Raw genomic sequence first — 13,736 nt, forward strand, 5'->3', positions numbered from 1 at the left:
GGACCGTCTCCTGGGGTGGCCCGGCTCAGTTCTCCCTCCAGGAGTGGGGATGACAGCGCTCACCCGAAGTACCTCCCAGAGTGCATGCGAGTGTCAGAGCGATGGGGAGCGTGAGCTGAGCAACAGAGGGGTGGGGATGAGCCTAGCAAGGGAGGACACCTGCTCGCAGAGAAGGTGCTGGGGACGGAGTCCAGTCTGACTGCCGGGCAAGGTGAAGGGCAAGTCAGAGCAGGAAGGGCCAAGGACCGGCCTTGGAGGAACGCGGAAGGAGGGTCTAGGACGAGCGCAGGGACCGACGGAGAGGCTGCTCCTGGGGTCTCGGCAGGCGGCCCTCTGCTCTGGCCCAGACCCAGGGCCCTGTTCCCGAAAACCCCCCAGTGGCTCTTGCTGGGGAGTTCCCCAGTCGGTGCCTGAGTGGTGTGGGCTTTAGCAGCGGGCTCAAGTCCCGAGGACAAGGGTCCCGAGGACAGAGGCTTCTTGCTGTGGCTGACTGGAGGGGTGTGGCCTGCAGGGCTGGAGTCTGCGGGCTGGCTGGAGGGACTTCATCTGAAGTGCAGCACTCGGTCTTCTCTGCTGACTGAGTGAGCGAGCCCGCTGGCACTCCCCCAGAGCCCAGGACCCCTGTGCCGGAGCCTATTTCCAACCCCCCCCCCCCCACGCCGTGCTGGCATCCCGACCCACAGCCCTCACCTTCGTGTCTGCCTCCCCCACCGTCTGTGCGTCCTGGGAGTTCACGCCCTGGCTCAAAGGTGGGGCTCTGAGCACTGCCCCCCAAACAGGACGGGGGAACCCAGACCCTTCCCACGCGCGGTCACAAGGTCACTCGGTGACATCGATGGCAATACGCCGTCCCCAAGCCCCCAGAACACGTGCAGGGAGACCAGAAACTCCAGTTGAGTATCCCAGACCCCTAAACCCCGATGAAGCCCCAGATTCCAGAGATTTCCCTCACATCCGTCAACGCCCAGAGAGTTGCTGAGGCTCCAGGCTGGGGCCAGGCCGGGGCTGACCAGGCGACGGGGGTGGCCACCTGCACTGGCCCCCAGCCTCTCCCCGAGCCAGGGTGCTGAGCACGTTCAGCCTCATGGGAAGCAGCGGTGGACTGGTCCTGCGTGGAGCCTGCGGGCTCCCCTCCCCGGCTCCTTGGGTGGCTGGAAGCCAGGCCCTGCCTCGTCCGGAGGCGGCTGCCGCTGAGATACCCTGCACCCACGTGACTCGGGCAACAGGCTCCCCAAAGTGCAGACCTGAGGGGGCGGGGCTCTGCAGAAAGTCCCATCTGCCCTGCCTCTCACCTTCCCTCGGCCACCCCCCCCCCCCCGTCACCCTCTCCTTGACCGCTGTTCTGTCACCTTCCCTTCCTCTTGTCACCTTCCCCTCGGCCGCCCTTCTGTCTTCTTCCCCTCGGCTACCCTCCTCTCCGCCCACACTACCCCCGTGTGAGTTCTAGACCCTGATGCCCGCCAGCATCACTTGCCGGAAAACTGCTTTATCTCGCTGCCCACCCCAAGGTGCTTAGTGACCGTCCCGAAGTGTGGACCGTGCCTCCGCCCCCAGGACTGACAGGTGCCCTGCAACGTTCACAGCAAAGTCCAAAGTCCCACCGAGCACAGTGCCTTGACCTCTCACTCGCATCCGCTTTGGGTCTGGTTTCAGGGTCTGGGATGCACTCCCTCCAACAGGCAAGAGGGGCCGCTGGGACACAGGCTCTCCTGGCCAACCAGAGCAGAGCTGGCATCTTCGGTGCGAGATGCGAGGCCACGCCAGCCTGCGTGAAGGGCCAGGCAGTGAGCGGCAGCTGGGTGACCCACGGGGAAGAGAAGAGCATGGGGGGGGTTGGGGGGTGTGGGGGGTGGGAGCGGCCGGAGACCTGGAGTCTAGGCTAGGTTGGAAACCAAATCAAAAGCAACCACATATGAGAAGCATCACGCACGTCAGAGGGGCTCAAATCGGAGCCCCCTTCCCTGCACGGTACAGACGTGACCTGTTGTCACTGAGACCTGCCAGGCCCAGTCCGATGGCACCAGGGGGTTGGTGTCTGAGGGCCCTCCCCACTCCAGACTATTCCAGAACTCAGGCCCACGAAGGGATGAGGTGGGCCCCCTGTGTCTCGGGTTTCTGCCTGTCTCCACAGCCCACTTCGAGTTGTTTTTCAAGGTTAGCTGCTTCTGACCCGTTACTTTCAACCCAGGCCCGGACCCAGATGGTCCCAGCAGCCTCTCACCCTTCCCTTCCCACCGCAACCCCCACTGCCCCGCAATCTCCCAGGGGCCCCTCTGCCCACCGCCTGCCCTACTCACTACCAGCTGGCTCCCTCAGGGGCCACCCGCTCTGAGGGACTTCCTCTGCCCTCTCCACCTCCCCCAGGCTCCCAGCCCCCAGACGGAACTGAGTTCCCTTTGGCCGAGCCCCTCAGCACTGCTGCGGGCCTACGCTGACCACCCAGGATGCCACACCATGCCACGCCATGCCACGCCCAGGGTGCAGGCTCGGGCACCACAACCCCAGGCCAGGTTGGCAAGCACGCTGGACGAGAGAGTCCCTCCTCTCTTTAGAACCCAATTTCCATGCCTTTCGGAGAAGAGGTGATCCACGGGGTCGTGGTGGTTCCTTTCAACGGCGGTGGTCCGGATCCGCAGCCAGACCACCTGGGTGCCGGCTCGGCACCCCACCCCCCAGCCACGTGACCCTTGGCGCGTCTGCGTGTGGGGGTAGCTGGCACCTACTTTGAAAGGTTCAAGGAGTCACACGAGGAAATATTAGGGTGAGCGTATGTCTGGCTGTGCCCAGGACAGTCCCAGTTTGTAGCTGCTGCCCTGTCGTACTTAATCATGCCTCTTTTGCTCTCCAAGCGAGCGGGCGTAGATACTAACTCGTACAGCCCCCTGTGGAGAGAGGCGGAGAGGGCGCAGCGTGCCTGGCAGGACGTTCAGCTACTGAGTGATAATTCTAAGATTTATTGACTCATTTAAGTAATCTCCACACTCAACGTGGGGCTGGCCACTACGCCGAGAGCAAGAGTCGCAGGCTCGAGTGACTGGGCCAGCCAGGTGCCCCCACGATGTCAATTCCTGATCGCTGAGGCGGTTACGCGAAATCGACATGTAATGGGATGGCTGAGAGCCGTATGCATACACAGTACGGCTGTCAGCTTCCCCGTGCAGATGCTGTTCTCCAGTGACGGGAGATGTGGCCGTGGGGGAAAACTGGGTGACGTGTACATGGGACCTCTCTTCACTGGTTTTTTTTTTTTTTTGCATTTTCTTATGAATCTGTAATTATTTCAAAATGGAAAGTTAAAAAAATCCTGTCGTCTTGTCTCCAGTTACGCTTGGGTAAGTACCCTCATAAGCCTACAGGAAAAAGGAACAGATTCTGACAGTCTTTCCTGTAGGGATCTAATGAGCAAAGTAATTTTTAACTCAATCGAGGCCATCTTTGCATAACGCAGTCACCCAGAGTCGGGCTGTGACCTGGCAAATGCGTGAGAATGTTTCCACGGGGCAAACGGCGGGGGCAGAGCCCAGGCACGTCACCAACCGGCCGGGAGTCCCCAGCGTCCCACCTGCGTGTGCACGTGGAGCCCCCGCCACAGTCTTCACAGCAAACCCGCTGTGAGGCAGCAGCACGGATCGGCTGACGACAGCAAAGTCAAAAGGGAAGGGCTATTTCCGGCTCGGGTGTCTGGGGACATTCGGCACGGGGACAAACACTAACGAGCATTCTGTGGCCCTTAAGGGGAGTGGCTGTCTTGGTAACTGAAGTTCATAAAGGTTTTACGAACTGTAGGGAAAAGAGGCCAGGCTGACTCAGGTTGTTTCCCCGAAGAGGAGAGGGAAACGGGTGCGCCATTTCGGGAAATTTCCACCACAAAGCGTGTTTGAAACTCTTGGTGCTTAATGAGGCATGTGTGGCGTAGGGAACGCTCACGAATGGGGAACGCCGAGGAGGTGTCTCTGCTGTCCCTCGGGGCCTCTCCTGGGTCTCACCCCCACTGGGCGGACTAGGCACAGGCGTCCAAGCCTTGTCAGAACCCTCCACGTAGTCTGCCTGGGCTTAGGGGCCAGACCAGCAGAGCAATGGCTATGCAACCTTGGGCAAGTTCCCTAACCTCTCTGTGCCTCAGCTTCTGAATCTGGAAAATGGGGTCATGGCAAGGATGCGATGTGCGAGTGCTTGAAAACGTCCGGCGTGCGGTAGGCATACAGTAAATGCAGCTCGTGCTATCATTCATTATTTAACACAAAGGAAGCCAAGCTTCCCTGTTCCAGACCCCACGTCTGATTTTCGCTGGAACCAGAGTCGCCCCTGACGCCAAGTCTTGAGCTCTGTGAGAAAGTGCCACAGGGAACGCCGGTGGTGGGAGGGCAATGGGGTTTCCTACCCGTATTTACATGTGCATTTAAACAGGCTCAGAGGGCGTTAAAGGGAACGGTAAATGTGCACAGGGAAACCCGTGATGCCGCTGCCGGGACAGTGCCAGCCTGGCTCTGCAGGGGGCTCAGCCTCCCAGGGGCACAGACGCTCAGCTGCCCTGTGGCCTCTTCTGGGGCATCAGACGCGGGAAAGGGGGCAGCACGGCCCGGCTTCCACGCGCTCAGCCATGCGGCAGCCCAGCCTCTCCCCGGTGGCCTCACGGAGCCTCTGGGTCCCTGTTCGCCCCTGGGAAGGGGGTCTCTTGAGGATGAGGACTTACTCCCTATCTCCCCTCCACCCTCAGCTGAAGCTCAGGCTTCAGCCAGCACCCAGCACACATCGGCAGAGCCTTGCCCAGGGAGCACCTGCTCTGACTCTGCTGCTGGCTTGCTGTGGGCCTGGGGTGAGGCCCCGTCCTCTCCGGGCCCGTTTCCTCATCTGTGACCGATTACCGTAGTCGGAACCCACGTTTATCAAGTGATCTTTGCGATATCTTTTCCACCCTATGAAGCAGGTACTGTGCTATCCCCATTTTATGGACCGGGCACGGAGGAGGTGAGGGACTTGCTCAAGGTCACGTGGATCATGACTGCTGGAGCTGGGATTCTGATCTAGGCAGCCAGGCCCCAGAACCCGTGCTCTTAATCGCGGTCTGGCACAGGGATGACAGGTCTCCTTGGGTGTCTAAGGGCCCTCTGGGCTGGGCTGTGACATGTGCAGCCCCTCAAGCCCCCTCGCGAGCCTGTGGCTGTTTCCCACAACTGTGGGGACAACGTGACGCTTCTCTTGACCCTGGTGCCTACCGCCACCGCCAGAGATCAGACCACGAAGGTCTGGTGAGGTTTCAGGGTGCAGGCGTGCAGGACGGCTTCCTGCTTAGAAGGGCGTGGACTTCTCCAGCCCTCCGTGTCAGCAACTGTGGCAGCCGAGGACCAGCGCCGGGAAGGGGGCAATCCTTCACCAGGCTGGTGAAACCATTCTCTTCGCCACCTCCCCTGCTCAGACCCGAACACTAGACCCCTAGGAGCTCCGGATCCTTCCCTCCAGAACGTTTCTTTCTCAGCTCCTTACTCTACAGCAACTCCAACCCTTACTTAGCATTGAGTCCTTCTTCTAGACCGAACGCTTCACAGGGGACCATGTCAGCTTTCGCTCACACGGGGATCCTGAGGACCAGACAGACACCGGGCAACACGAATGAATGAAACGGTGGCCTGCCATCACACAGCTGGTTAGACCTACGCCTTTCTGAACACCTTCTTCTCCTAAATCCGTTCTACTCGGACCGAAGGAAAGAATTCTTCACCAGGAGGGAAGAGACAAGTTCATCCAGGAGGAAACACCTTCGTGGAACACAGACGTGACGTAGATTTAGGGAAAAAGGGCAGGCATGGGAGAGGGAGAGAGCTAGAAGGTGCCGGCTCCTCGGTGGCCCATCCGCTCTGGGCTCCCAGGACGCGTGACCACAAAGGGGGTGGTGGAGGCTGGGACTGGCCTGGACCGGCTGCCCCCAGGCTGTTACCGCTTGCTGGGCCAGGGGCTGAGTGGGGGTGAACGTGGGCTGCGACGGCACCAGAACCAGCACCTGGAAGCACCGAGGAGAAGGAGATGGGCCCCAGATCCCAACAGCTCTTCATCACCCCCCGCCCAGTGCCGGGACAGAGCCTGGGTTCCTCACATCGAGCCTGGGTTCTAAACACCTAGAGAAGCTGCCTGCAAGTGGCCTCCCCTAGGGCAGGCGCTGCGCTCGAGTGCCTCACGGGGTTTCCCTAACGGATCCCTCACTTGCCTGGGAGGGATCACCGGTCCCGATTTACAGAGGAGGAGACCCAGGCAGGCAGGAGTGGCTGTGCAGGGGCCACGGAGAAGAGCCAAAAGCCTAAAACTCCCAACCCCGGCCTGGCCAGATCCACATACCTCCGGCGAGGGTTTGCACCGGTGCCTAGGAAGCGGGGCCACTCAGAGGGGCTGAGTCCCAGGCCCTCGTTTCTCGGCCAGGAGCACAGACCGACCCTGGCTGACCTTGTGCGTGCATCCAGGCCCCTCTAATCAAAACCAGACCTCGTGCTCTCCTCCCTGCTCGGGGCAGGCTCCAAGGCGCCGACAGGCATTAGGAGAAGTCAGGTGACGCGAGGAGTCTGATTGGCCAAATGGCCCTGGGCTCATGGGCCCTCCCGGGAGGAACAGGGATCAGGGGGCATTTAGGTGCAAAACAAGCTGGGTCTCTGCACCCCCGACACACTCTGAGTTTTGAGTGATGCTCCAACAAGCATCACTGTGGTCGGCATGCACTCGTGGCGGGCAGTTGTCACAACCGACAGAGGCTCAGGAGGGAGGCAACCTGCCGGGTCACCTGCGCCCGTCTCCGGCCACTGGCATTAACGAGCGGTCAGCAGACGTGCTGTGCACTTGGCCTGTCTTCTTCAGACCTTCCACACGGCCTGCGGGAGCCCTGGAAATGCTGCCACTCGCCCCTCGGGAGGTATCCCGGAAGTTGTCTGCTGCTTTTTGGATGGACGCGTTGCCCAGACTTAAAACTTGGGAGATGGACACAAAAATCCTAATAAGAGAAGGGACTTCTTTAACCAACGTGCTGGTTGGTGCTGGTTAACAAAGACTGGGCTTGAGGCCCCCAAATCTGTACTCTGGCTAAATCTCAAGTCCTGGCGTCAGGACCCGGTCACCCCAGGGCCTTTGGGAAAGGTGAGGCACGTGGGCTCCAGGCTCTACTGCACGCTTAATTTGAGGCCCAGCCCCTGAAGTATCTGAGAGGCCCTGGAAGTCCTCCACTCTCCCCTCCAGCACGTTTCCCACCTCTGCTCAGCCAGCTTCCCACAGCTGCCCTCTCTGCACACCATCTAAACTCCTGCCCACGCTCTGGCGGCCTCACAGGGTCCGGGCCCTGCCAGGCTCCCCTCCTCCTGGGCTCCTCTCCCCTTGGCTCACTGTGCTCCACCGCCCTCCCCTTCGTTTTGCTTTTCGCCCGAGTCTGGTCCATTCCTGCCTCAGGGCCTTTGCAGACGTGCTGCCTGGCACGCTTCCCCCAACTCTTCCCGCCGCGGCTCTTGGCCATTCTGTTTCAGCTCGCGTGTGGCTTCCGCAAAGAGGAAGCCCGCCTACTTCTGTCTGTTCTGCCACCTTCTTTCTTTCCCGACCGGCCTCATCACATCACAGCTGAAGACGTGCGCTGGGATCCCGACTCCGCCCTTTCCCTATGGTGTGACCTCGGGCGAGTCTCCTAACTTGACTGCTTTGGCTTCCTCCGCTGTCCCAGGGTCATAACATCCCCGCCTCACCGGGTTGCTGGGAGGGCCTAGCTCAGAGTAAGCACATGACCCCTCGGCAGCCAGCCGGCCGTTCTCCACGTTAATGTGTCCCCTGACCCTACTCCTCCGCCTGCTGCTGAGGTTTGTCCGGTGACATCCTTAGCCAGACGAGTGCCCCCGGGCCAAACCGGGTCCCGGTTACCGACAGAACGCGGCCGGGGTCTTGTATCCAGCCTCGCATCGGTCCCCCCTTCCCGCGCACCCTCCTTTCAACCAGGGGCCCCGCTCGTGGGAAAGCTGCTCTTCAAAGGAACAGGGCAACACCGCCTGGCTGGAAAAGAGGCTCGGCCACCCCGGCCTCGGGGACTTCACACCTTGCTCAGAGCCGTCGCCCTCCGCGAGGAAAGCAGGACTCCCTCCTCACCACCAATGTGTACTCGCTTCCCCATAAATCTGCTTCCTATAAAACTCGGGTTGGGCCCCCGGTCCTCATCTGGGGCAGCAGGACCACGCAGCCGTGCAGCCCTGCAGCCCCACAGCCCCGGCCGCAGGCTCCCGGGGAAGTCCGCACGACACAGCGGCAGCCGGCACCAGGGCGCGCAGAGCTTGGCGCCCACGTCCTTCTGGGGACACGGCAGAGTGGGGACCGCCGGGCTTGTCGCGTCCTTGAGGAAATTGCCTGAACAAGCACGGAGCATCGAAGGCATCCAGTGAAACGGCTCTGCTTCCCTATCCCGGGCTTTGGACTTTTAACTATTTCCTTCTTTTCTTTCTCAGGAATTGCTTCCAAATAACAAGCACACCCAGCGTCCCCCAGCCTCGCCTTGCAGCCCCCGTAGCTTTAGTGCACGCACAACACTACACACGCAGGGTCTCGTCCCCCCCCTTCCGGAGAGCCTGGCAGGGCACCACCACATCTCCACGCTGTGGACAAGGAGGCTGAGGTTCTCGGCTCACCGCCAGGGAGCGGCAGCACCGGAGTCGTGCCCGTCAGGCTGCGCCGGAGCCCGGGGCCTGCCCTTCTGTCCCCACGTTTCAGTGTGAGCCACTCCCTGGTCTCCTGCTGGGGCCACGGACCCCGGGCTGGGCCCTCATAGGGGCCCCTCGAGGCCCCTCCGGTATCTCCGACGTGTCAGGGGTCAGCGATGGGGGAGGGGCTCAGGCCGGGGCCAGGCGGCTGTCCTGGCCTCCTGCCCCATCTACTCTCTTGACCGCACACGATGGCCGGGCCCCAGGAGCGCTGGTCCCCGCCCCTGCCCTCAGCCCACTCCATTGCAGCACGCAGCCTGCCCCGAGATTCCAGACCTTGCCATTAACTTAAGCAAGATATGCCTCTGTGCCTTTGCAAATGCTGTTCCCTCTACCTAAAAGCCCCTCTCCTCTACGCATGTGGGTCCTGCCTTCTGGCCAGCTGTCCTACCTCACAGTCCTGCTTCTCTGGGCCCAAATTCTGACCACCCCTCCTCTGATACTGTGGACCTTCACTGCCAGGCTTGGCTGGAGGCCAGGCTCTGTCCCAGCCTGGGGCTGTCTGCAGGTTACTCCGGCTGGCCAGTGCTCCCCAGTCCCTCTGTACTGCCCCAGGCCGGCCTGCCATCCCACCCAACAACCAGAGGGAGGCCGGCTCCCGACCACAGGGACCCTCTGCTGGCTGGTGACCCGGTGAACGTTCAGAGACCAGGAAATTGGCACTCGGCCTGCTCAGGCCTCCAGCCCACCTTGGGGAAGGGGACCATGGAGAATGGGGCCCCACTCTTCCTGGCCACAGCCGGCCTTCAGCCCAGAAAGGAAAACAGCTTCTCTGGTCACATCTGCCCATTTGTGGCCCCACCTCGCCTCCACATAAAAACACCAGGAACACCAGCAGTCCCGGTGTAGCGGGCGGTGGGCGGGAGCTGGGAGGAGCCCCGCGCAGAACCGACACCAGAAGCACAAAACAGCCATTCAGGCCACCACCAAACCGCCCCCCGCCCCCTGCCTTGACCCTGAGGCCCCCGGAGTCGAGATGTGGAAAAGGGGGTTTCCAGGGGCCGCCGGATTCTGGGGGGCGGGGGCGGGGGCGTGTGCCTGGTCAGCACAGGCCGCACTCACCGTTGGAGCGGTGGATGCAGGTGTGCTGGTTGTCGCTGAGGAAAAAGCCACTGTGGCACTGACACTCGTAGCTGCCCATGGCATTGACGCAGATCTGCTGGCAGCCACCGTTGTTGTCCTGACACTCGTCCACATCTGCAAGGAGAGACGGAGAGGGGGAGGGGAGAAATCGCACCTGGGGCCGGAAGCGAGACGCGGCCAGCTTCCCAGGCTGCCCAGAAGGCCCTGCACACGGCAGCACTCTGGGGACGCTCCACAGGGGGACCCCGCGGCTACACCCCGCGGGGGGCCAGGTACTCCGCAGAGACTCCGCACAGGGCTGTACTCTACCAAGGTACTCCGCGGAGGCACTCCGTAGAGGTAGTTACGATGCCTGTAACGCCAGCTGCCTGTCGGTAACCTACGCGACCGGCGGTCTTCTAAGCATCCGACCCGTACTAACTCCTTTCATCCTCACGGCAGCCCTGTAGATCAGATCCGGGTATTAGCCCATTTGCTAGATGAGGAAACCGAGGCCCAGAGGGGCCAAGTCACCAGTCCCGGGTCCCACCTGATAGTCCGACTCCCAAACCGTGGTCTCACTGATCCTGTTGGACTCTCCCTCCCCGGGAAGACTGCAGCCTGCACTGCCTTTCCCCAACCCACGGAGCCTCGCCAAGCAAATTCTCCCGTCCCCTCCGTCTTCAAGCCTACCTCAGAGTTACAACCAGTAACACGAGACCCCGCAGCCTGCTTTCTGCCTCACAAATGGACTTCAAACGTCTAAGAATGGGGAATTTTTTAAAAGGCCCTGACCTCTGGCCACCAAGACGGCCGCAGAAGGCCTCTAAGCGGTCTTTCCTGCTCTCTAGGAGAGAGAGACCTCAGGGCTGACACTCGGCGTTGACCAGAGGCTGCTGGCACAAAGGCGGCTATTGGCTGAAAAGAGTCTTTATGGAGTTCTGGGCTTGAACAGAACAGCATGTTTCAATTACCAAAGTCATAACCCCTTACACTGTCAGTTTGTGTAACGAAAGATGGGCTTCTTAAACCTTAACGTGCCGTGTCTGTATCGTCATTTTAACAGGCAAATGTATGAAACCACAGAGGCAAGGTGAGCTACCAGCCGCTTCTAGCCAATCCCCTGGCCCCCAACACACACACACACACACACACACACACACACACACACACACCCCTTGGCCGTAAGCTTTTAATGCAGTTGTCCTTCACACAGCCATCTTCCAGTACTGACCTGCACTGAACCAGGAGAGGACTGAGCCCTGGAGCTAGGTCAGCTGGGTCCTACTGAGGCTTAGGGACAACACGTCGCTTCACCACCCAGGAGACCACATGGCTGCCTCCGAGAGGCCGATGCTGAGGCAGGCCATTATTCTCTAGCAAGCTCAAATGTCAGCTGTGTGGCAGCCCGGAGGGAGGCAGGACTCTGAACTCTAAAAGCCACGAGCAGTTACAGCTGAAGTGGGGAAGGTGGCTCTTGCTGAGAGGAGACACAGTGGGGTCCCGGGGGAGCTGGAAATGACACTGAGGGATTATTCTGAAAACCTTTCTCCACTCAACGGAGTCTTACTTACTGACGGCTCCCTAAAGGGCCACCGCCAGTGCCCCCTTTGCGGGGGGCACCTCCCCTCCAGGGGTGGCTGCCTCTGGGGGTCTGTCCCTCGCCGGCACTAGACCCTGAGCAGCTCTAAGCCAGGGACCGAGTCCTGTTCATCCTACCGATAACGACGCGAAGCTGACATTCCTCGAGGGCTCCTTATGCGTCAGGCACGGGGCCTCACAAATATCCCCGCGCTCCACCCCTGCGGCAACCCTGAGCGACAGGCTGTGTTACGGCCTCCACTCTACAGGTGAGGGCACTGAGGCGCAGAGAACCAAAGTAACTTGAGCAAAGTCACACGGCTGCTCAGGGCAGAGGCAGGACTTAGACCCGCCGTTCACCTCCCGAGCACGTGGCTTTGCCCCGCCGCTCAGCTGGCTGTGCCAGATAGTGTGTCGAGACCAACGCTACGAAGAGCCAGCTACTCTTAACACGAGCCTGAGCGGGGTGCCACCTTGAACGTGTTTGGGAACCCCAGATGCAAACGCAACGCCGGAGCCAGCCTGCCGTGGGTAACACGGGGCCTGTCCCAGCGTACCTGGGGTTAGTCCCGTCTCTGTCCCAAAGACACGCCACTGAGGCACTTGCACCCCGGTGCTGGCACACGTATCACAGCGAAACCCGCTTCTGGGACTCGGTCCAGACCCCCTTCAAATCACATGCTTTCCTGTTCTTCCCATGGTTCTCAGCTTCTTTGCTCTGTACCTTGGCTTCTCCAGCCCTAGTAAAGGTTCAGTTGGTAAAACAAACCAGATACAGGCCCTCAAATGCTGCACTGGTGGCAAGAAAGCGCTGCTTTGACCCCACCGTGAACGAGCTCCCTGGAGCCCCCCGCCTGGCCCGGCCCATCTCCCTTCACTGGAAGCCAGGAACCCGAGGGCAGTTAATACTGCACGCATCTACAGAAGTTCAGGGAGCTGGCAGAGTGGCTGTGCCTTGGGACAGCGCTGTTTACACTAGCAGGGAACAATGACTCTCAAACACTGATGAATAATTTGAAACAAATGCAAGGCCGTGTAAACATTTCTTTTCCCCGCTCCCAAATGACAAAGCCCCAAGATTAAGCAGGGAGGGAAGGGGGCGGCCCCCTCTGCGCCCTTTTTCCACTGTGGTCCCAACACAGGCCTCCCTCGAGCCGGGCAGGAAACCACAGCCTCACAATCCCTTTGGGGAGCCTGCGGTCGTCACCAGCTTCTCTACGGGCTGGATCGGGGGCCTGATGCCCACCTCATGCCCCTCACAGCCCCGTGGCTCAGCCCTCCACGCGGGGCTCACAGTCAAGTCTGAAGAGGCACCAGCTGGAGGAGCTGGGGCTGTGGGTCGGCCACCCACCGGCCTCGGGCAGACTGGGTTCACCTTGAGGCCCTGGCCAGGCCTAGCACGGCACTACGGGAGACACTCGGCCCCTGGGCCCTCCTGATGGGGGCAAGCCCAGCACACATTGTTCCTCGGCCCCCTCAGGACTTAGAAAACTCTGTCATGAGAGGTCCTGCGGGGCAAGGAGGGAGCCTACACGTGGGAGTTCTGGCTCTGGCCTTTCCCCGCTCTCCTGCGATCTGGTTTCTCTCGACGAGGATGCCTCAAGCCCAACCACAGCGACGAGAGCCGGTTCCCCGAGTAGTTCTGCTTAACACACCACCCCCGACCTTACACGCTCATGTCTCCGACGCTCCTCCTCTCTGAAGTCTTCCCGGCGCCCGGAAGACTGTGCTCGTCCCCTGTGCCCAGGCTTGCTCTGCCCCGGACCTCGGGCTCGGTCGTCCTGTGTCTCTGCTCTGGGCTGAAGAGAGCCCTGAGTCTTTATATCCCTGTGCCCCGCTGACGGTCAGACCGAGCGGGTGCTCAAGTGTCCGCAGGAAGAACCGAATGGCACACGTGTGTCTGCATCGCCACCGATGGGGAGCTCGCGACCCACAAAGGCCAGTCCCCTGGAGCGGCGTGCTGTCCCGGTTCCTTCTGGGCACACGGAGGGGGCTCGTTCGGGGCTCCCCGCAGCTGCACTTATCTCGGCTGTTCTCGGAACAGCCCCCTGGTCACGCTTGCCTTCCTGTGATCACACCCACCTCCTCCTGGGATGCCCTCTCCCTCCTTGTCCAGACGGAAGTTCTTGCCTTTGAGAACCACCCAACAGGCTTTCGTTCATCAGTTCCCTCCACAAACACTGGGCGCCTACTACGTGCCACGCTCCCCAAGGGCCGCCAGGGCACCAAAGTGAACCCAGCTGCTGCCGTACTGGACCTGAGCAGAGGTGGGAGGCTTCGTGGAGGGCCGGACCGGGGGCGGCAGGGAGGTCTGTGACCTGAGGCCGAGGGAGGAAGAGGTGTCGCAGAAGCCGACTCTCGCCGAAGGGGCGTGGCAGGGCACAG

At 61.0% G+C, this 13,736-nt stretch overlaps 1 protein-coding gene across 4 annotated transcripts in view; it reads right to left on the reverse strand.

Moving 5' to 3' along the window:
• The window catches only part of SCUBE1 (signal peptide, CUB domain and EGF like domain containing 1), a 138,911-nt gene that overhangs the window by 78,486 nt on the left and 46,689 nt on the right, over positions 1–13,736 (reverse strand). For all 4 annotated transcript variants that reach the window (XR_007154162.1, XM_047868020.1, XM_047868021.1 and 1 more), the window contains one exon: positions 9,771–9,905. Coding sequence is in view for 3 of the 4 variants with exons in the window: in XM_047868020.1 (XP_047723976.1) it covers positions 9,771–9,905 (135 nt within the window). In the remaining variant the exon portion in view is untranslated. The remainder of the gene's footprint in view (positions 1–9,770; positions 9,906–13,736) is intronic.

The sequence above is a fragment of the Prionailurus viverrinus genome, chromosome B4 (assembly GCF_022837055.1).
Source record: "Prionailurus viverrinus isolate Anna chromosome B4, UM_Priviv_1.0, whole genome shotgun sequence".
Taxonomy (NCBI): Eukaryota; Metazoa; Chordata; class Mammalia; order Carnivora; family Felidae; genus Prionailurus; species Prionailurus viverrinus.